The sequence below is a fragment of the Dryobates pubescens genome, chromosome 13, assembly GCF_014839835.1.
Source record: "Dryobates pubescens isolate bDryPub1 chromosome 13, bDryPub1.pri, whole genome shotgun sequence".
NCBI lineage: Eukaryota > Metazoa > Chordata > Aves > Piciformes > Picidae > Dryobates > Dryobates pubescens.
The window spans coordinates 945,130-967,405 of NC_071624.1; the positions used below are offsets into that span (position 1 = coordinate 945,130).

At 64.3% G+C, this 22,276-nt stretch overlaps 1 protein-coding gene across 1 annotated transcript; it reads right to left on the reverse strand.

Annotated features, from left to right (window-relative positions):
* Window positions 1-1,104: 1,104 nt before the first annotated feature.
* Window positions 1,105-21,483, reverse strand: LOC128897655 (polysialoglycoprotein-like). The gene is made up of 4 exons (XM_054166465.1): window positions 21,189-21,483; window positions 10,515-10,658; window positions 10,227-10,390; window positions 1,105-1,983 (listed from the first exon to the last, which is right to left on the reverse strand). Exons 1-4 carry the CDS (start codon window positions 21,481-21,483, stop codon window positions 1,105-1,107), a joined length of 1,482 nt encoding a protein of 493 aa, XP_054022440.1.
* Window positions 21,484-22,276: the final 793 nt, after the last annotated feature.

The following is a 22,276-nucleotide window of genomic DNA, read 5'->3' on the forward strand; positions in this document are numbered from 1 at the left end:
GCTGCCCTTCTCTGCCCCCTCCCCAGCCCCTCAGTGTCTCTTCGGGGGGCAGTAGGAAGCCATCCTGGCCGCCTGCCCTTCTCCCACCGCAGCAAACCCCTGCTGGGGGCTTCTCTCTCCCTGGTGGGCTGGGCAGAGCCCAGGGGCTGCCTCCCTTCCCTCCACTGCTCCCTGCTGCAGCCAGCCCACCCCTTGCCCCCTGGACTCTCTCTCAAAATGGATTTCCCTCTTTCCTGCCCGAGCAGGAGGAGAACCAACCCCCCCCGGCAGAGCAGCCAGCCCCAGCCCCGAGCAGGCTGCTGATCGATTCCAGTCCCCAGCAGCGGCTGTCACCGTGGCTGATGGCTTCATCGCAGGGATGGAGGAGGCAGGGGAGGAGCAATGTTTTCAAACCAATTTGGAGCCAGAGGAGGAAGGGGGTGGGAGGGGAGCCGGGGGAGGCTGCTGGCCGTTATTCTCCAGCCCCCACGTCGAGTCTGGCTGGCTGCAGGCGAAGGAGGGAGGCAAAATTGGTGAGATCCTTATTAGCTTGGGCTGGAGGAAGCCTGAGCTGCACTCTGCAGGGGCTGCCAGCTGGAGCTGCACATCCCCCCCCGCCTGCCTCTCTGGGGTCCCCTCCCCCAGTGCTGCTCCCCTCCCCCAGTGGCAGGGGGTTGGTTCAGATGCTCTCCAGGGGTCCCTTCCCTCCCCTCCCCTGGCTGTGAGCTGCCCTTCCCCACTGGGGGCAAGAGCTTCTTGCTCTTTGAATCCCAGGTCCCAGAGCAGCTGTCTGGGAGGGAGAGGGAGCTGCAGGCAGCTCCTGGCTGCCTCTGGAGTCACAGTGCTGCCCACCCCTGGGTGCCAGGCACACCCTGCCCCATGCCAGGCACACAGCTGCTGAGGATCTGAACCGGTGCTGAGGTTCCCAGCAGCGGTGCTGAGGTCCCAGCAGCGGTGCTGAGGTTCCCAGCAGGGTGCTGTGGTTCCCAGCCCGCAGCAGTGCACTGAGGGTGCAGGGCCTCAGCACCAGGGCTCCCGGGCTGGGTCCATTTGCCAGGCTGGATGGGCAGCAGCTGCCCCCTGCGGCGGCAGCAGGAGGGGGATGAGAGGCTGCAGGCACCGCGCTCAGGCCGAGTGCCCGGCGCGGGGGAGCTGCAGCGCCGCCAGAGGCTGCGGTGCCAGCCCCGAGGATGCCCGCCCCGAGGGTGCGGTGCCAGCCCCGAGGATGCGGTGCGAGCCCGGAGGGTGCGGTGCCCGCCCCGAGGGTGCGGTGCCCGCCCGGAGGGTACGGTGCCCGCCCCGAGGTGCGGTGCCAGCCGGGAGGGTGAGGGTGCGGTGCCAGCCCCGAGGGTGCGGTGCCAGCCCCGAGGTGCGGTGCCAGCCCCGAGGGTGCGGTGCCAGCCCCGAGGTGCGGTGCCAGCCCCGAGGGTGCGGTGCCAGCCCCGAGGTGCGGTGCCAGCCCCGAGGGTGCGGTGCCCGCCCGGAGGGTGTGGTGCCAGCCCCGAGGTGCGGTGCCAGCCCCGAGGGTGCGGTGCCCGCCCGGAGGGTGCGGTGCCCGCCCCGAGGGTGCGGTGCCAGCCCCGAGGGCGCGGTGCCCGCCCCGAGGTGCGGTGCCAGCCCGGAGGGTGCGGTGCCAGCCCCGAGGGTGCGGTGCCAGCCGGGAGGGTGCGGTGCCCGCCCCGAGGTGCGGTGCCCGCCCCGAGGGCGCGGTGCCCGCCCCGAGGGTGCGGTGCCAGCCCCGAGGGTGCGGTGCCAGTCCCGAGGGTGCGGTGCCCGCCCGGAGGGTGCGGTGCCCGCCCCGAGGTGCGGTGCCAGCCCCGAGGGTGCGGTGCCCGCCCCGAGGTGCGGTGCCAGCCCCGAGGGTGCGGTGCCCGCCCCGAGCGCTGCTCCGCAGCCTGCCTGCCGCCCCGCGCTGGGCGCAGCGCTCGCAGCGCTCTGCGGAGCCCTCCTGGCTCCTCGGCAGCGCGAATCTCTCCGTTGTAATCCCACGGCGCCGATGTTGCTCTTACAAGCGAGGAGCACAAAAGCAGGCTCGGGGAAATTGATGCTCAGGGCTCCCAGAGCTTCAAAGCTGCTCAGGTGGCTGCTCCTCCCCCTCCTCCCCCTCCTCCTGCTCTCCATCCTCCTCCTCCCCTCCCCGCCCTGCTCCTGCTCAGCACTCCCCGCTGCTGGGGGCTGCCAGCCCTGCCTCTGCTGCTTTATTAATTAAAGACTCAGTGAGGGCCCAGGTTCCCTCAGCCCTTCCCCCCCGAGAGCAGGGGAGGAGCAGGGGGGTGGCGTTGGCTGCACCATGGAGAGAAACCCTGGCAGTGAAGCAGAAACACAGCCAGCAGAGACAGCTGCAGAGAGCATCTTCCACAGGAGCAGAGGGGACTTGGTCAGCAGGGACAAAGTGCCCAGGAGCCAGCACTGGGCCCTGGCAGCCCAGAGCCAGCTGAGTGCTGAGCTGCAGCCAGAGCAGGGAGAGAGCAGCACAGGGAGGGGATTCTGCCCCTCTGCTCTGCCCCCACCTGCAGCACTGCCTCCAGCTCTGGGGCCCCCAGCACAGGAAGGACCTGGAGCTGCTGGAGAGGCTCCAGAGGAGGCCATGAGGATGAGCAGAGGCTGCAGAGCTTCCCCTGTGGGGCCAGGCTGGGAGAGCTGGGGCTGTGCAGCCTGCAGAAGAGAAGGCTCCAGGGAGAGCTCAGAGCAGCTTCCAGCAGATGAAGGGCTCCAGGAGAGCTGGGGAGGGACTCTGGACAAGGGCTGGGAGTGCCAGGATGAGGAACAATGGCTTTGAGCTGGGAGAGGAGAGACTGAGAGTGGAGAGGAGGAAGAGATTGTTGGCAGTGAGGGTGGGGAGGGCCTGGCACAGGCTGCCCAGGGAGGCTGTGGCTGCCTCCTGCCTGGAGGTGTTGAGGGCCAGGCTGGATGAGGCCCTGAGCAGCCTGTGCTGGTGGGAGGGGTCCCTGCCCATGGCAGGGGCTGGGGCTGGATGGTCTCTGAGGTCCCTTCCAAGCTGAGCCATTCTGTGAGGCCATCTGATGGTGCTGAGCACTGGTGCAGCAGTGACTGAGTGTGGGCAGCTGGGCAGGCAGCACAGTGCTGGCTGCAGCTGGTGGCTGGTGGCAGGCAGCAGCTGCAGCAGGCAGCAGTGCCCAGGCCTGGTGTTCCCATGGCAGTGTGGGCAGGGGCTGCTGCTGTGGCAGTGATTTACTGCTCTGCTAAGTGCAGCTGATAACACAGATTTGTCTTGGGCTCTCCACTCCAATTATATTCTCTCTGATGTGTGCTTTGAAATACAGATTGGCCTGGCCACAGGAGCTCAGAGGAGCTGCTGAGAGCCTCAGAGAATCCCAGTGGAGGTAGGAAGCTTTCTGTGGGCCCCAGGGGCTCCCCATCTGCACTGGACATGGAGCTCAGCAGGGCCAAGGGCAAGGTCCTGCAGCTGGCTCAGGGCAGTGCCAAGCACAGAGCCAGGCTGGGGCAGGAGGGGCTGAGAGCAGCCTGGGGGAGAAGGCCTCGGGGGGGTCAGGTGGGGACAAAGTGCCCAGGAGCCAGCACTGGTCCCTGGCAGCCCAGAGCCAGCTGAGTGCTGAGCTGCAGCCAGAGCAGGGAGAGAGCAGCACAGGGAGGGGATTCTGCCCCTCTGCTCTGCCCCCACCTGCAGCACTGCCTCCAGCTCTGGGGCCCCCAGCACAGGAAGGACCTGGAGCTGCTGGAGAGGCTCCAGAGGAGGCCATGAGGATGAGCAGAGGCTGCAGAAGCCTCCCCTGTGGGGCCAGGCTGGGAGAGTTGGGGCTGTGCAGCCTGGCAGAGGAGAAGGCTCCAGGCAGAGCCTCAGAGCAGCTTCCCGCAGCTGAAGGGCTCCAGGAGAGCTGGGGAGGGACTCTGGACAAGGGCTGGGAGTGCCAGGATGAGGAACAATGGCTTTGAGCTGGGAGAGGAGAGACTGAGAGTGGAGAGGAGGAAGAGATTGTTGGCAGTGAGGGTGGGGAGAGCCTGGCACAGGCTGCCCAGGGAGGCTGTGGCTGCCTCCTGCCTGGAGGGGTTGAGGGCCAGGCTGGATGAGGCCCTGAGCAGCCTGTGCTGGAGGGAGGGGTCCCTGCCCAGGGCAGGGGGCTGGGGCTGGATGTTGTTTGAGGTCCTTCCCAACCCCAGCATTCTGTGGCTGTCTCCACACCCAAAGCAGAGTGAGCAGGCAGGGCCAGGCAGCAGCAGCTGGGGTGGGCAGCGTTGCCCTGCTGCAGTCTGGCAGCAGCAGCTGGGGTGGGCAGCGTTGCCCTGCTGCAGTCTGGCAGCAGCTGGGGTGGGCAGCATTGCCCTGCTGCAGTCTGGCAGCAGCTGGGGTGGGCAGCATTGCCCTGCTGCAGTCTGGCAGCAGCTGGGGTGGGCAGCGTTGCCCTGCTGCAGTCTGGCAGCAGCTGGGGTGGGCAGCATTGCCCTGCTGCAGTCTGGCAGCAGCAGCTGGGGTGGGCAGCGTTGCCCTGCTGCAGTCTGGCAGCAGCAGCTGGGGTGGGCAGCATTGCCCTGCTGCAGTCTGGCAGCAGCTGGGGTGGGCAGCGTTGCCCTGCTGCAGTCTGGCAGCAGCAGCTGGGGTGGGCAGCATTGTCCTGCTGCAGTCTGGCAGCAGCTGGGGTGGGCAGCGTTGCCCTGCTGCAGTCTGGCAGCAGCTGGGGTGGGCAGCATTGCCCTGCTGCAGTCTGGCAGCAGCAGCTGGGGTGGGCAGCGTTGCCCTGCTGCAGTCTGGCAGCAGCTGGGGTGGGCAGCGTTGCCCTGCTGCAGTCTGGCAGCAGCTGGGGTGGGCAGCATTGCCCTGCTGCAGTCTGGCAGCAGCAGCTGGGGTGGGCAGCATTGCCCTGCTGCAGTCTGGCAGCAGCAGCTGGGGTGGGCAGCGTTGCCCTGCTGCAGTCTGGCAGCAGCAGCTGGGGTGGGCAGCATTGCCCTGCTGCAGTCTGGCAGCAGCAGCTGGGGTGGGCAGCATTGCCCTGCTGCAGTCTGGCAGCAGCTGGGGTGGGCAGCGTTGCCCTGCTGCAGTCTGGCAGCAGCTGGGGTGGGCAGCGTTGCCCTGCTGCAGTCTGGCAGCAGCAGCTGGGGTGGGCAGCGTTGCCCTGCTGCAGTCTGGCAGCAGCAGCTGGGGTGGGCAGCATTGCCCTGCTGCAGTCTGGCAGCAGCAGCTGGGGTGGGCAGCATTGCCCTCTGCAGTCTGGCAGCAGCTGGATGCTGCTCAGAGCTTGCAGGCTGGATGGAGGAGGTCTGCTCAGGGCCAGACAGGGCTGAGACAGAGGCAGAGATCTGCCTCAGCTGGTGGAGATGCTGTGGCCATGGGGCTGTGCTGAAGGGGCTGGCAGTCCCCTCTGGGGGCAGGACTGATGCCTCCTCCTCCTGCTGGGGCTTGGCAGAGCTTCAGCCAGGAGCCTGCACCCACCTGCAACACTTCTGCAGGTGCTGCTTTTCCCTGGCTGCTGCTGGAAGGAAGCAGCAACAAAGCTGCTGCCTGGGGCTGGGGGAGGCAGGAGCAGGGACCTGACTGGCAGCACGCTGCCTCCTCCAGGACCTGGGGGCCTGTTCCTGCCTCTCTCATCATGTGAGGCAGGAGGCAGGCAGGTCCCAAGCAGGGATCCAAGCAGCAGTGCATCTCAGGAGTCTGGCAGGCAAGACACCACAGCAGGCAGCTGCAGCAGGCAGGGGGAGGCTGCAGCAGGCAGGGGGAGGCTGCAGCAGGCAGGGGGAGGCTGCAGCAGGCTGCAGCAGGCAGGGGGAGGCTGCAGCAGGCAGGGGGAGGCTGCAGCAGGCTGCAGCAGGCAGGGGGAGGCTGCAGCAGGCAGGGGGAGGCTGCAGCTCCGAGTGCAGGGCTGCAGGAGGTCAGACCCCGGCAGGCTGTGTGGAAGAGCTCCCAGAGCAGCTTCTGCTGAGGGCTGGGCAGATGCCTGCCAGCTGCAGTGCAGACCTCCTCCTCCTCGCCCCAGTGCATCTCCCTCAGTCCCTGTGGAGTCTCTGGAGCCTCACCCCTGACCTGCTGCCCCTGCTGGGCACCCACAGGGCTGCCCTGCTCCCTCTGCTGACTGCAGCTGGCTGGGCTTGGAGCTCCCTTCCAGCCCAGCCCATGCCAGGCAGCTGCCAGTCTGTCAATCAGTCTATCAATCTGTGAATCTATCAATCTATGACTCAATCTATCAATCAATCTATGAATCTATCAATCTGTGAATCTATCAATCAATCTATCAATCTGTGAATCTATCAATCTATGACTCAATCTATCAATCTATGACTCAATCTATCAATCTATCAATCAATGACTCAATCTATCAATCTATCTATGAATCCATCAATCTGTGAATCTATTTATCAGTCTATCAATCTATGACTCTATCTACCAATCTATCTATGAATCAATCAGTCTATCTATGAATCTATCAATGACTCTATGAATCTATCACTCTATCAATCTATCAGTCTATGAATTTATCACTCAATCAATCAAGCCAGTCTGTGGCTCTCTGGCTCTCCTACCCCCAGCTATGTTCCCAGCATTGGCTCCCTGCAGGGGGGCTGGGGAGGCAGTGTGTGGGGAGCCCTTGCTTTGGGGAGCTGCTGGGGGCTGGGGGGTGGTCACAGGAGGGCTGCCCAGGCCCTCACCTCCCTCTCTGGAATGGCAAAGTGTGCTCAGAGCTGCTGGAGCTGAGCAACATCCTGCAGCGAGGAGAGAGTCGGTGTTCTGCCCAGGAGAGCTGAGGGACACCAGTGAGGAGCACAGAGAATGGCTCAGGGTGGAAGCACCTCAGAGACCACCCAGCTCCAGCCCCCTGCCGTTGGCAGGGCCATGGCTGAGGTTCCTGGAACCCCTCCAGGGCTGGGGACTCCACCACCTCCCTGGGCAGCCTCTGCCAGGCCCTGGCCACGCTGGCACCAAGGACATTTCTCCTCCTCTCCAACCTCAGCCTCCCCTGGCACAGTTCCAGGCCATTGCCTCTCCTTCCATGCCCTGAGACTGGGGAGCAGAGCCCAGCCCCCAGCTGGCTGCAGCCTCCTCTCAGCGAGCTGCAGAGAGCAAGGAGGTCTCCCTCAGCCTCCTCTGCTCCAGGCTGAGCACCCCCAGGGCCCTCAGCTGCTCCTCCCCAGCCCTGCTCTCCAGACCCTTGCCCAGGTGACCTCTTCAAGGAGCCTGGCAGAGGATGGGCAGAGGATGGGAGGCTTCCTCAGCAGGAGGCCCTGTGCTGACAGGTTCCATTTGGAAGTGTTCATTTGTCCTTTGCTTTGTCCTCCCTCCTATCCCCTGATGTCGTTAGGGAGGGGAAGGCAGGGATGTGTTTATTTGTGTCTGTTTAAATCCTGTCCTCCAGGAGCAGGCAGCAGGCTCCATTTATCCTTCAGGGCTGTGGTGGTGGAATAGAATTAGTGCTTAATAGATCAGCTGCACTCAAGGAGAGAGGAGCTCTGCTCACTGCCAGCCTGGCCTGGGAGCCCTCTGGCAGCAGAGTCCAGGGCAACTTCAGAAGCCCCATCCTGCCAGGCTGGAAGTGCCCCCAGGGCTCCCCTGGCCCAGCCTGCCCAGCTGATGGTGCAGCTGGAAGGAGCTGGCCCAGCCCCCTGGCAGGCTGAGGCTGAGCACTGCCCAAGGGAGGGGACTGCACTGCTGCCCCTGGGAGGTGACTCCAGGGTCTGACTGTGCCCATGGGGAGCATTGCCCTCTGCAGCCCCCTGGCAGTCTCCCCAGCAGTGACCTGGCCCCAGCACCCCCTGGCCCCTCCTGGCACTCCTTGGCCATCCTCCATCCTCCTGGCAGCCTCCCTCTGTGCCCTGGGCCACGGCAATGAGGTCTCCCCTCAGCCTTCTCCTCTCCAGCTGCACACCCCCAGCTCTCTCAGCCTCCCCTGCCAGGCAGGGCTGCCAGGCCTCTGAGCACCCTCCTGGCCCTTCTCTGGACACTTCCCAGCCTGGCCACAGCTCTGCTGTTCCGTGGGGACCCTGCAGGCAGTGCTCCAGCCTGGGCTGCCCAGCACTGAGTGGCACCATGAGCTCTTCCTCCCTGCTGCTGATGCCCTTGGGGCTGCAGCCCAGCACCCTGCTGGCTCTCTGCCCCTGCAGCTCACTGCTGACTGCTGCTGAGCTCGGTGCCCAGCAGGACCCCCGGGGGCCTTTCCCCAGGGCTGCTCTCCAGCCAGGGGCAGCCCAGCCTGAGCTGCGCTCCTGGGTTCTGCGTTCCCAGGTGCCAGACCCTGCGCTTGTCCCTGCTGAGCTTCAGGAGGTCCCTGCTAGCCCTCTCCTGCAGCCTGCCCAGGCCTTCCTGGAGTGTGGCTCTCCCTTCTGGAGTGCCAGCCTTGCCCACCCATGCTGTCACCTGCCAGCTTCACCAGGGTGCTCTGGACCCCATTGCCACAGCCCTGTGAGGATACTGAGCAGCACTGGGCCCAGTATGCATCCCTGGGCACCCTGCTGGTGCCCGGCTGCCAGGCTGGGAGGGGACCACTGACTGCCAGCCCTGGGCATGGGGAAGGGCACAAAGCCTCTCTGGGCAGGGGGGAGGGCACAAAGCTTTTCTGGGAATGGGGAAGGGCACAAAGCCTCTCTGGGCATGGGGAAGGGCACAAAGCATCTGTGGGCATGAGGAAGGGCACAAAGCCTCTCTGGGCATGGGGAGGGCACAAAGCATCTGTGGGCATGGGGAAGGGCTCAAAGCCTCTCTGGGCATGGGGAAGGGCACAAAGCATCTGTGGGCATGGGGAAGGGCACAAAGCCTCTCTGGGCATGGGGGAGGGCACAAAGCTTTTGTGGGCATGGGGGAGGGCACAAAGCTTTTGTGGGCACGGGGGAGGGCACAAAGCCTCTCTGGGCATGGGGAAGGGCACAAAGCCTCTCTGGGCATGGGGGAGGGCACAAAGCTTTTGTGGGCATGGGGGAGGGCACAAAGCCTCTCTGGGCATGGGGGAGGGCACAAAGCTTTTGTGGGCATGGGGGAGGGCACAAAGCTTCTCTTCATAGCTCGTTCCTGGGTGCCTGCTGGCTGCAGCTGCTCAGCACTCCGGTCCCTGCTCCACTGATCAGATCTCTCTGTGCACAGCTGAGTGTGCAGATGGTGCTGAGCAAGGGGAAGTTCTGCAGCAGTAGCTTGGTGCCCAGGGCTGTTTTGTGGCTTCAGCAGCAAAGCTTCATCTGCTTGCCTTGTCCTCACCCTCGCTGCTCTCCCTTTGGGGAGCACTTTTGTCTCTCCCAAGCCAGCAGAAGTGGGAAATGTTTGCAGTGCAGCAGCTCTGCTCTCAAACAATCAGAAAGCCAAAGCTTCCTGCCTCTGCACATGGCTGAGTTGGGAAACCCAAGAGGTTGTTCCAGACAGACTGGAGAGCAGAGGCACAAATAACCCTCAGCTCCAGCTGAGAGATCTGAGCAGTGTCTGTGAGTAGCTGAGGGGTGGAGGGCGAGAAGCAGGGGCCAGGCTCTCTGCAGTGGTGCCCAGGGCCAGCACCAGGGCCAGTGGGCACAAACTGCAGCCCAGGAGGTGCCACCTCAGCGTGAGGAGAAACTTCTTTGGACTCAGTCATCTTGGAGGCCTTGTGCAGCCCAAACAATTCCCTGATTCCAGCATTTCCCCATCTCCTATCTGCACATCTGCCTGGGGCTGGAGCAGGCTGCCCTGAGAGGCTGTGGAGTCTCCTCTGCAGGCTGTCAAGACCTACCTGAATGTGTGCCTGTGTGAGCTGCCCTGGGTGCCCTGCTCTGGCAGGGCTTGGACTCAAAGACCTGTGGGGGTCTGTCCCTACCCCTAAAATTCAGTGATTCCATGAAGAGAGGGAATTTTGTTTGTCCAGATATGTCCCTGCCCCCTTCCCTTCCCTTCCCTTCCCTTCCCTTCCCTTCCCTTCCCTTCCCTTCCCTTCCCTTCCCTTCCCTTCCCTTCCCTTCCCTTCCCTTCCCTTCCCTTCCCTTCCCTTCCCTTCCCTTCCCTTCCCTTCCCTTCCCTTCCCTTCCCTTCCCTTCCCGTCCCTTCCCGTCCCTTCCCTTCCCGTCCCGTCCCTTCCCTTCCCGTCCCTTCCCTTCCCGTCCCTTCCCGTCCCGTCCCGTCCCGTCTGTCCGTCCCTGCCCCGCGGCGCTCCCGGCGGCTCCAGACGCGGGGCTGAGCTGCAGGAGGGGCAGCGGAGGAGTTCAGTGCCTGGCAGGGCAGGGGCACCGCAGCTCTCCCGGTCCGTGCCCCGCGGCGGAGGCAGCGCCGGGGCTGTGCGCCCGGAGCCGGAGCCTGCTGCGCTGCCTGCCCGCGGAGCTCCGCGTCCGACCTTGAGCCGGCAGGAGCGGCGGTGCCGAGCGGCGGGGCCGGGGGCCGTGCGGCTGCCGTGCTCCTCCCGCTCCCAAGGACATCGCTGCGGCGCCGGCAGCGGCCCCGCCACCGGCTGCCGGCTGCCCGCTCCCGGCGGCTGCCCCCGCGGCCGCTGCGCTTCAGCTACCGAGCAGGGAAGCGAGGGGCGGGGGAGGCTCTCTGCCGGACGCCCCCGAGCTGCCCCTGGGGACTACTCGAGAGCTCACGGAAGGACACTTGTGCCTCTGCGAGGGGCAGCCCCCCGCACCCCGCCTCTGGAGGCAGCCCGCAGAGGTGCGCAGGGTACCGGCCCCTGACGGCGCTGCCTTGGCAACGGCCGCGGATCCGGCAGCGCCCAGCGCCTGCTGCCTCTCCCCGGCGCTGCCCTCCTCCCCCGGCAAAGTCACCTCCCCTGCAATGGTAAAGGACACCCCCTGCACCCCCGGGGGCAGCTCTCCCTCCTGAGCTGCGCCTCTCCTCTGGCTGGGGGGAGAGGAAGATGAGCAAACAGGAGAGGGGGGAAATGGTGGAACAGGAACTGTTTGGGCTGGAAAAGACCTCCAAATGGTGGAGTCCGACCTTCAGCTTCCACGGATGGCTGGGGTTGGAAGGGACCTGAAAGCTCATCCAGCCCCAGCCCCCTGCCCTGGGTAGGGACACCTCCCAGCTAGGCTCAGCTGCTCAGGGCCTGATCCAGCCTGGCCCTCAACACCTCCAGGCAGGAGGCAGCCACAGCCTCCCTGGGCAGCCTGTGCCAGGCTCTCCCCACCCTCACTCTCAACAATTCCTTCCTCATCTCCAGCCTCAGTCTCCCCTCTCCCAGCTCCAAGCCATTGTCCCTCGTCCTGGCTGCTTGTCCAGAGTCCCTCCCCAGCTCCCCTGGAGCCCCCTCAGGCACTGGGAGGCTGCTCTGAGGTCTCCCCAGGGCCTGGAGGTCTTTTCCAACCAAAACAATTCTATGGTCCTATGAATCAGGTTTGACCTGGAGTGGAGACTCCATCCCAGGTGCTGGGGTGGATGCTCTGGGGCCAGAGCTGCCCAGAGCCCAAGGCTGGGGCAGCAGTGGTGCATGGAGGGGGCAGCACCTGGCACAGCTCAGCTGCTCCTCAGCACCTGGGTCACCATGGAGGGGGACTGTGTGAGGAGGAGGATTTGGGGGCTGCAAAAGCTCTCATGGCTTTGGCATTTCCTCTGTGTTGGCCTTGCAAAGCATTTCTCATTAAACAAGAGGTGGAAAGGGGCCTGAGGGAGACCTCCTGCCTGGAGCAGCCACAGGCAAGCTCCACTCCCTGTGTTTAACTTGGAAGCAGGATGCTGGTGTGAAGGAGGCCACCTCAGGCCCTTACATCCCATCCCCAGGAGCTTTCTCCACCCCCTCCCCCCTGCCCCCTCACGTTTGGTTGTGTGGAGAAGGCAGAGGAGCCCCAGGAGATGAGGTCTGGAGCAGGGACTGCTCCTTCCCCTGCTTCAGGCAGGGATCCAGCCCAGGCTGGAGCCTGGCTTTCACATCAGCCCTCCAGCACTCCTCCAGCTGCCTCTCCCTCATCTTTGTCATCTGGGCTTTGGGAAACCTTCCCATGGAAACCAAGAGCTTCTGGGTCCAATCCACATCTCCAGGCCCAAGCCAGAGAGTTCAGCAAAGCCCTGCCTGTGGGCCCTACCTGGCCTGAGGTACCTACAGCACCCCCTGAGTGGCCCTGAGAAACCACTTCCAGCTCTGGGAAGGGCTCCTCGGTGCTGGTGGCCACAGCCTTCCTGCATGGAGCCCTGTGGCTTTCAGGGCCAAGTGGAAAGGCTCAGGTGGACCTTAGGGCTCTTCCTGCCCACAGCAGGGGCTGGGGGTGGATTTGCCTTAGCTTGGTGCTCAGCCACGTGGATAATTCAAAGCATGTGCTGCTGGAGCTGGCTTTAAGCACAGGCTTAAAGTTAACTGCAGCTTTATGAGGCTGCAGCCTCAGGAGGCCCTCTCTGCTCAGGGATAGCCTCCTGCCTGCCAGCAGCAGTTGCCTGTGCAGACATTCACAGGAGCAGCCCAGCACACAGCAGCCCAAGCAGATCCTCTCCTCCCAGCAGATCTTCTCCCCTAGTTCTCCCTGCAGCCCTCCCCAGGGCCCCTCCTCGGGCTGCTGTGTGCCCCAGCAGCCCCAGAGACCCTTGGTGGTCTTCCTCTAGCACCAGCATTTCCCTTCTTTAGATGTGGTTTTGGTGGGAATCAGTTCCCTTGGCTAGGGAGAGAGCACCCAGGCTGTGGGGAGCTCCAGGGCAGGGGCCCTTGGGGGTCTTCTCCCACCAGCAGTTCCATTCTTGAGCTCTTCTCTGCCCTGCCCAGACCCCACCTGCAGCACTGCCTCCAGTTCTGCTGCCCCCAGCACAAGGACCTGGGGCAGCCTGTGCTGGTGGGAGGTGTCCCTGCCCGTGGCAGGGGGTTGGAGCTGGATGCTCTTCAGGGTCTCTCCCAACTCAACCCATTCCATGACTCTGTGAGCAAGCTCTGGGCTCCCCCAGATGCCCAAGGTGGTGCCTGCACACCTCTGAGGAGGCTGAAGTGGTGGTGCCCCAGGGCTTGGGTGCACAGCAGCACACATCTCTGGGCTGCTTTCCTGCTGCCCTCCCTGCAGCAGCTGGGCTGAGCACAGCAGCACTGCTCTGTCACAGAGGCTTTGGCAGGGAGCTGGCAGTTGGCTGCCCTCCCTCACCCCCAGCTGGGGCTTCCTGCCAAGGACCTGTTCCAGCAAGGCACCTCCAGCCCTGCCACCTGCACGCTGGCTCCTTGCTTCCCATCAGCTCAGGAGTGCAGGGGTGGGGAAGGGCTGGCATGGAGCATGCTGTGCTCACCAGGGAGGGACACACTGGCAGCAGGCACAGGGAAGTGCCAAAGCAGCTCCATCAAGCCCAGGGCAGCTGCTCCAGGGGAAGCTCTCACTCTGCTGCAAGTCAGTGAGGCATGAAGAAGGCTTCTGGCCTTAGGAGGGACCTTGATGATGTGCCAGCCTTGTCCTTGCACCACAAGGTGTGTGGCCAGCAGCACAGGGAGGGGATTCTGCCCCTCTGCTCAGCCCCCACCTGCAGCACTGCCTCCAGCTCTGGGGCCCCCAGCACAGGAAGGACCTGGAGCTGCTGGAGAGGCTCCAGAGGAGGCCATGAGGATGAGCAGAGGCTGCAGAACCTCCCCTGTGGGGACAGGCTGTGGGGATCTGATCAATGGTGATCAATAGCCCAAGGCGGGCAGTCAATGGGCTGGGGCTGGGCTCTTTTTAATGGTGCCCAGTGCCAGGACAAGGGGCAGTGGGCACATACTGGGGCACAGGAGCTTCCCTTGGACTTAAGGAGGAACTTCTTCACTTTGAGGGTTGGGAAGGCCTCCAGAGATGGAGACTCCTCCACCTCCCTGGGCAGCCTGCTCCAGGGCTCTGCCACCCTCAAAGGGAAGGATTTCTTTCCTTATGCTCAGGTGCAACTCCTGGGTTCCAGTTTGTGCCCACTGCCACTGAGCACCACTGAGAAGGGCCTGGTGCCCACTGCTTCTCTGAGGAGGAAGAGCTTCAGAGTTGAATCTCAGCTGGCTGAAGCTGAGCTGCCAGAGGGGGGGCATGGCCATCAAGCCCATGGCCAGGGGCAGCATCCTGACAGGAGGCATGGCCGTGGCTGTGGCCCCCTGCTGCAGGTGGCCATTGCCTCTCTGCTGCTGTGACCTTGGAGCATCCTGCCTTGTGACAGGCTGGGTTGCCATGGAGACTGCCAGGGTGGCATCAGGCAGTGCACAGCCAGGTGCTGTGCAAGCAGCAGATAGGGCAGTGCAGGAATTAAACCAAGCTGGGATTTGGGTGAGAGGCTCCAAACTGATTAGGGAATGCCTGAGCTCATCAGGGGGCTGCCAGCAGCCTGCCCAGGGGGTGGGGGTGGAGGCTTCATCCCTGCAGACAGCCAAGGTCAGACTCCATGTGGCCCTGGGCAGCCTGCTCTGGGTGGAGGTGGCAGGAGGCAGCCACAGCCTCCCTGGGCAGCCTGTGCCAGGCTCTCCCCACCCTCACTCCCAACAATCTCTTCCTCCTCTCCAGCCTCAGTCTCTCCTCTCCCAGCTCAAAGCCATTGTTCCTCAGCCTGGCACTCCCAGCCCTTGTCCAGAGTCCCTCCCCAGCTCTCCTGGAGCCCTTCAGCTACTGAAGAGATTCCCTGCACAAAGGGCTGCAGCAGGCAGCCTGACTCCAGCAGTGCCTCCCAGGGGCTCCAAAGGGCTGAACCCCACAGCTGAACTCCTGCAGAAAGTAAACAGAGAGCCCTGGAAGGTGAAGGAAGCCTTCCAGAGAGGCTCTTTCCCTCCCCACAGCCAGGCTGCCAGCTGCTATGGGGACAGAGCTGGGGCTGTGCAGCCTGGAGAAGGCTCCAGGGAGACCTCAGAGCAGCTTCCAGTACCTGAAAGGCTACAGGAAGGCTGCAGAGGGACTGCTCCCAAAGGGCTGCAGGGACAGGCCCAGGGGCAGTGGTTTGAGATGAGAGCAGGGCAGACTGGGACTGGATGTGAGGAACAAGCTCTGCCCCAGGAGGCTGCTGGAACCCTGCAGCAGGCTGCCCAGGGAGGTGCCAGGTGAGGCCCCAGCCCTGGAGCTGTTCAAGGTGAGGCTGCACAGGGCTCTGGGCAGCCTGCTGCAGGGCAGGATGTCCCTGCTGGGGGCAGGGGCTGGGCTGGGGGAGCTCTGGAGGTCCCTTCCAGCCCAGCCCCTGCTATGATTGAATTCTACCAAGGCTTTGGCTCTCCTGACCCGAGGTAGAACAAGGCTGTGAACATCTCCCAGGGACCTTCACCTCCTTTGCTGGGGCTCATCCATCACTGAGAGCTGAGGGAGTGTGCAGTGATAATCCCCTTGATGAATCAATCCCTGAGTTGTCTGAGACAAGGACACCATGGGGACCTTGATCAGTGCTGCTGTCATAAAAGCACAATAAAACACATCTCCAGCTTTTAATCCCCTTAATTGGCTGCTTTGCTGACACTCTGCTGCTGGCTGGAAGGAGGAGAGCTATAAACTGCTCTGGCTGCTGGGCACAGGCTGCCCAGGGAGGCTGTGGCTGCCTGCTGCCTGGGGGTGTTCAGGGCCGGGCTGGATGAGGCCCTGAGCAGCCTGGGCCGGTGGGAGGTGTCCCTGCCCAGGGCAGGGGGCTGGAGCTGGCTGAGCTTTGGGGTCCCTTCCAAGCTGAGCCAATCTGTGAATGAATCTCTGAGCCCCAGGAGTGCCTGAGGTGGTTCTGCCACTCAGTGCAGAGAGGACAGAAGTCCTCACCAGAGGAGTTCTCTGCCCTCTCCCTCAGCCCTGCAGTGGGAAGCTGCTTCCCCTCTGCCAGCAGCAGTCTGTAGTGCCCAGAGAGCCCTCAGAGTGAGGGAGAGCAGAGGACTGCTGAGGGACTGCTTGGGATGCCTCTGGAGGAGCCTCTCCTCCTTGCCTGCCAGCCCAGACTCCATAAAGCATTTTGATTGCCCCTTCAAACAGTCTCATTTGTGTCTCCAGCCCTGATGGCTGCAGGATTGGTGGCTCCTGGCCCCAGTCCTGCAGCCAGCACGGGCTGGAGGGGAGAACAGCTCCATGGAGAGAGCAGGGGGAGGCAGAGCACATCTCCTCCAAGGGCTGAGAAGCAGCCAGGTGTCTGCCCTGCCTCCTCCCTGCTGTCTCTAGGGGCTTTGCAGGGGGGGCACAGCCCTGGCAGGCACACTGCTGGTTGCACTTGCTCCTGGCTTGGGAAGGGAACTTTGTCTTTGCTCTGCAGCAAACTGAGACACTCCCTTGGCAGGGATGCTTGGCCTGGGGGCCAGCATGAGGCTGTCCAAAAGACCAAGGAGCCTAACACAAGCCCAGCCCTGTGCCTGCTGCAGCTCTCACCTCTCGTCAGGCAAAGCTGCCTTGAGCCCCTCTGGGCCAGGCATGGAGAGGAACGGAGCTCTTGCTCAGGCATGCATCTGGCAGAGCTCACCTGCTGCCTCCTGCACCAGGGGGGCACTGCCACAGGCTGCCCAGGGAGGGGGGGGGAGGCCCCAGCCCTGGAGGGGCTCCAGAAACCTGTGGCCATGGCCCTTGGGGCCAGGGTTGGGGGCCAGGGTGGGGCTGGGTTGGTGCTGGCCTGGGTGAGCTTGGAGCTGATGATCTTGGAGCTGATGGTTGGAGTTGATGAGCTTGGAGTTGATGAGCTTGGGGTTGAGGAGCTTGGGGCGGATGAGCTGGGAGGGCTTTTCCAACCCAAACAGTTATGTGGCTGTGAGTCACCCTGCAGGAGGGGAGGCGCAGAGGAGCAGAGGGGCACAGAGGGGCAGAGGGGCAGAGGGGCACAGAAGGGCAGAGGGGTGCACAGAGGGGCAGAGGGGTGCAGAGGGGCAGAGGGGCTCAGAGGGGGGCAGAGGGGCTCAGAGGGGGGCAGAGGGGCACAGAGGGGGGCAGAGGTGCAGAGGGGCGCAGAGGGGCGCAGAGGGGCACAGAGGGGTGCAGAGGGGCACAGAGGGGTGCAGAGGGGCGCAGAGGTGCAGAGGGGCGCAGAGGGGCGCAGAGGGGCGCAGAGGGGCGCAGAGGGGCGCAGAGGGGGGCAGAGGGGGGCAGAGGGGCAGAGGGGGGCAGAGGGGCAGGGGGGCTCAGAGGGGGGCAGAGGGGGGCAGAGGGGCAGAGGGGGGCAGAGGGGCAGGGGGGCAGAGGGGCAGAGAGGGGCAGAGAGGGGCAGAGGGGCACAGAGGGGCAGAGAGGGGCAGAGGGGCACAGAGGGGCAGAGAGGGGAACAGAGGGGGGCAGAGAGGGGCAGAGGGGCAGAGGGGCGCAGAGGGGGGCAGAGGGGGGCAGAGGGGCACAGAGGGGCGCAGAGGGGCTCAGAGGGGCAGAGGGGCAGAGGGGTGCAGAGGGGCACAGAGGGGCTCAGAGGGGCAGAGGGGCGCAGAGGGGCTCAGAGGGGCAGAGGGGCACAGAGGGGCAGAGGGGCGCAGAGGGTCTCAGAGGGGCTCAGAGGGGCAGAGGGGCACAGAGGGGCGCAGAGGGGCGCAGAGGCACACAGAGGGGCAGAGGGGCACAGAGGGGCAGAGGGGCAGAGGGGCTCAGAGGGGCTCAGAGGGGCTCAGAGGGGCAGAGGGGCAGAGGGGCACAGAGGGGCGCAGAGGGGCTCAGAGGGGCAGAGGGGTGCAGAGGGGCTCAGAGGGGCAGAGGGGCACAGAGGGGCAGAGAGGGGCAGAGGGGCACAGAGGGGCAGAGGGGCTCAGAGGGGCAGAGGGGTGCAGAGGGGGGCAGAGGGGGGCAGAGGGTTGCCGAGGGGCGCAGAGGATCTGTGTCCTGAGCCTGTCTGGCAGCCCTGAGCCAGGGGCTGTGTGGTTTCTCTCTCTGAGCACGGGGCTGGCGTTCAGCTGCTCTCCCATGTGGGCCAGGGACGTGCTGCAGCACTCAGCCAGGGTCCCCCCAACCCACCCCGCTGCCCCACATCCCAGCAGCATCTGCCTGGCATCCTGCCCAGCTGCCTTGTGCCAAACCCGGGGCTGGGAGCACCGCACCCTCCCCCCCGCCGGCCCTGCTGCCTCCTGCCGTGCCGCAGCCCTGCACTCCAGCTGGACCCCCCCCGAGCTGCCTGCTCCCCAGACCCAGAGCAGCAGATGAGAAGCAGGACAGGAAAGAAGAGGAGAAAACAAGAGGGTGAAGTCCTGGCTTGGGGAAGGGCTGATGGAGAGCAGCCAAGCTGAGTGCTTGCAGCCAGCTTCCTGACGCAGGAGTCAGAGGGATTCTGCACTTTGGTGGCAGAGGTGGATGCCCTGCACCCCCAAACCTTCCACTCCTCCCAGGGGTGGGCCCAGGAACCAGCAGTCCCCTGGGACAAAGCCCAACTGTTCCACAAGGCTGTGCTTAAAGCACCCAGGGGTGTAGCAAGGAACAGTGTGAAGGATTCTGGCTGCTCTGGAGCCAGGGAGGGAAGGGACTGCCTGTGGCTCCAGGCTGTGCCTGGGCTGGAGCAGGACTGAATTGCATCTGCTTTCTAGATACAGCTTCTACTCCAAGTGCAGAGACAGGCCCTGGACCTGGTACCATCCTGCACCTGCAGATTTGCCTGCCTGCCCTTTGGGGTGTTCAGAGGAAGCCCTCAAAGGTGGCTTCCAGGCTGTGAAGCAGGCTCTCAGCTCAGCCTGCTGGGGAGCTTTGGTGATGCTGTTCCTGCTCCCTTGGAGCTGATTCCCCCTACCCCCTGCAGTGCCTGGGATGCATTTGCCTTGGCTGCAGCCTGCTCCTGGCTGTCATACCTGAGGCAGCAGCAGCACAGACTGCTACCCCCTGCCATGGGCAGGGACACCTCACCCCACAGCAGGTTGCTCACAGCCACCTCCAGCCTGGCTGCAAACACCTCCAGGCAGGAGGCTGCCAGCAGCTCCCTGGGCAGCCTGTGCCAGGCTCTCACCACCCTCCTGGGCAACAACTTCTTCCTCACAGCCAATCTCAATCTCTTCACTTCCAGTTCTGCTCCATCCCCCCCAGTCCTATCCCTCCCTGACACCCTCACAAGTCCCTCCCCAGCTTTCCTGTAGTCCCCTGCAGATCCTGGAAGGCCACAAGGAGGTCTCCTGGGAGCCTTCTCCTCTCCAGCCTGCACAGCCCCAGCTCCCTCAGTCTGTCCTCACAGCAGAGCAGCTCCAGCCCTCTGCTCCTCCTCCTGGCCCTGCTCTGGACACCTTCCAGCCCCTCCAGAGCCTTCTCCCAGGAAGGGCTTCCCCCTGCAGGGTGGATTCCAGCTGAAGGAGAAGGGGGAGCAGCCCCAAGTGCTCTCATGTTTACAGCCAGAAGTGGTGGCAGCGAGTCGGCAGCAGCAGATCTGTCCCTGGGGGCATCTGCTTTGATGTGCAAACGAGAGGAAGGTTTCAGCTGATCTCAGTCATTTGAATTCTCCTCCTGCTGCTGCCGCTGCAGCCCTCTCTCGGTGGGAGCTACCAGCCGAGTGTGGATGGCCCTGCAAGAGCAGCTTTGTTGTTGTCTCTCTTGACCCCAGCCGGCCCTCAATTTCCTGCCATCACTTTTATGAGGTCTCCTTTCAGCTGGGAACGAGCAAGGAGCTTTATTCGGAGAGAAGGTGAGAGATGGACTAAGCACAGCGCCTCCCGCTCCCCCGAGCCCTGCAAGCAGCTGCAGGGCTCTCTGCCGGCACAGCCTTCCCCTCTCGCAAGAGCTGATCCAGGGGCTCCCAACTGCCTTCCTTGTAGCATTCCTGGGATAAGCTCCTGCTTACCACAGCTTTGGCAGTGTGCTCAAGCTGTGATCCTTCTCCAAGCCAGGGGCTGGCTCAGGTCTGCTTCTCCCTTTTCAAGAGGAAAATGCTTCTGGGTTGGGTTTTGTCCTTGGCATTGGCACAGAAGAGATGGGGAAACCCCCCCCCCCCCCCCCAGGAGGAGGGAAGCTTCTCCTGCTTTTCCTGCTGCTTTTCCCTCCATCAGAAAGCTGCTCCCTTTCTGCCCCTCCCACCAGGATGGAATCCATTTGTTCAGTGGGAAACAAAAGAGGATCTGCCAGGGAGAGTTTCCTATCAAGCCAGGCCACTGCTCCTCGTTTATTTCTCTCTTTTCCAGCAATCTAAGGAATGGCTCTTCCATCCAGCTGGGAGATTACATTCAGGGCCTTAAAATCCTTCCCTTGCTCCCCACCCCCTGCATTGTTCCAGTCTGCTCTGCTGCTTCTGCATTTCCCCACACAAAGCTCTAACCTTGTGTGAAGATCATTGTGCAAGAGCTGGGGCTGCTCAGCCTGCAGAGGAGAGGGCTCCAAGGAGACCTCAGAGCAGCCTCCCAGTACCTGCAGGGCTCCAGGAGAGCTGGGGAGGGACTCTGGACAAGGGCTGGGAGTGCCAGGCTGAGGAACAATGGCTTTGAGCTGGGAGAGGAGAGACTGAGAGTGGAGAGGAGGAAGAGATTGTTGGCAGTGAGGGTGGGGAGAGCCTGGCACAGGCTGCCCAGGGAGGCTGTGGCTGCCTCCTGCCTGGAGGTGTTGAGGGCCAGGCTGGATGAGGCCCTGGGCAGCCTGTGCTGGTGGGAGGGGTCCCTGCCCATGGCAGGGGGCTGGAGCTGGATGAGTTTTAGGATCCCTTCCAGCCCAGCCCACTCTCTGCTGCTTCTCATGGGGAAGAACTTCTTCCTCACATCCAATCTCAATCTCCCCATTTCTGGTTTCTTTTTTCCCCAGAATCTCGGAGTCTCAGGGGCTGGAAAGGACCTGCAGAGCTCATCCCATCCCCGCCCCGGCCCTGCCAGAACCCCCAGGCAGTGCCTGGATGTGAGGACCGCTTGCTGCCGACACCCAGCCTGTTGCTCCGGGGCTCTTTTACGCCGCCCCCAGCGAAGCAAAGAGCATTTATCCCTTTCAGCCTCTCTCCTTTGTGCAGCTAAAGCCTTTGTTTGCTCCGAGATTGACTCCTGCTGCTCCACTTTGCTTGCTCAGTGCCTGGCTGCCGCAGCTAATTGTTCCGTGGCTATTAGCGGGAGTTCAGCTGCCGTTTAATTGTGGGGGGCACACGGGAGCCTGCTGCCGATCGGGGTCATTTGGAAGCCGAGCTGAATGCTGATGGAGGGTTGGGAAAGCGGCTTCCACGCCGAGCAGCCTCCCCTCCTTCTCTCCACCTTGTGTTTTTGGGGGTTTTCATCTCGTTCTCAGCTCTTGGCACAGCGGCAGCAGCCCGGGCAGGCTGCGGGGCTGGGCACCGGGGGCTGGGCACCGGCGGCTCGGCCGCGGCTCTCCCGCGGCGCCTGGAAGGGAGCAGCGGGGTCGGAAGGCAGAGCTCCTGCGTGCCTCCAGATAAAGGCTGTGGGTGTTCAAGCAGCACGCAGCAGCCCTGCCATTCACCCTCCTCCCTTTGAAATCCTCTGCTAAAATAGATCCCACATAATTGCGGCTTAATCCCTCCTGAAAACTCCCTGGCAATTTGCAGCGGCAGCCTGGGCGGCAGCCGAGCAAACGCTTTGGCTTTCCGAGCTGCTCCTCTTCCACCTTTGGTGTGCTGGAAACCGTCCGGCAGCGGCGGCGGCCAGAAACAGCGGCCCCCAGCCCCCCAGCCCCGCACACGGCGGCCGGAGCCTGGCGAACCGAGCGGGGCTGGGCAGCCCCCATCCGCAGCCTGCGTGCTGGGGGGCTGCGGGGGGAGGCGGCAGGCTCCGTGCGGCCGCTGCCAGCTGCTGCTTGCGAGGGCTGCCAAGGCAGCAGCGGCTCCGGAGCGCCGGGACAGGGGCGAAACAAATCCACTGCCGATGACATCCGCAGCAGAACGGCGCTGCCTGCCCCTGCCCGTGCCTGTCTGTCCCCCCCGCTGCCTGCCCCTGCCCGTGCCTGTCTGTCCCCCCCGCTGCCTGCCCCTGCCCGTGCCTGTCTGTCCCCCCCGCTGCCTGCCCCTGCCCGTGCCTGTCTGTCCCCCCCGCTGCCTGCCCCTGCCCGTGCCTGTCTGTCCCCCCCGCTGCCTGCCCCTGCCCGTGCCTGTCTGTCCCCCCCGCTGCCTGCCCCTGCCTGTCTGTCCCCCCCGCTGCCTGCCCCTGCCCGTGCCTGTCTGTCCCCCCCGCTGCCTGCCCCTGCCCGTGCCTGTCTGTCCCCCCCGCTGCCTGCCCCTGCCCGTGCCTGTCTGTCCCCCCCGCTGCCTGCCCCTGCCCGTGCCTGTCTGTCCCCCCCCGCTGCCTGCCCCTGCCCGTGCCTGTCTGTCCCCCCCGCTGCCTGCCCCTGCCCGTGTCTGTCTGTCCCCCCCGCTGCCTGCCCCTGCCCGTGCCTGTCTGTCCCCCCCCCCAGCCTGCCCCTGCCCGTGCCTGTCTGTCCCCCCCCCACTGCCTGCCCCTGCCCGTGCCTGTCTGTCCCCCCCGCTGCCTGCCCCTGCCCGTGCCTGTCTGTCCCCCCCCCCACTGCCTGCCCGTGCCTGTCTGTCCCCCCCACTGCCTGCCCCTGCCCGTGCCTGTCTGTCCCCCCCCCGCTGCCTGCCCCTGCCCGTGCCTGTCTGTCCCCCCCGCTGCCTGCCCCTGCCCGTGCCTGTCTGTCCCCCCCCCACTGCCTGCCCCTGCCCGTGCCT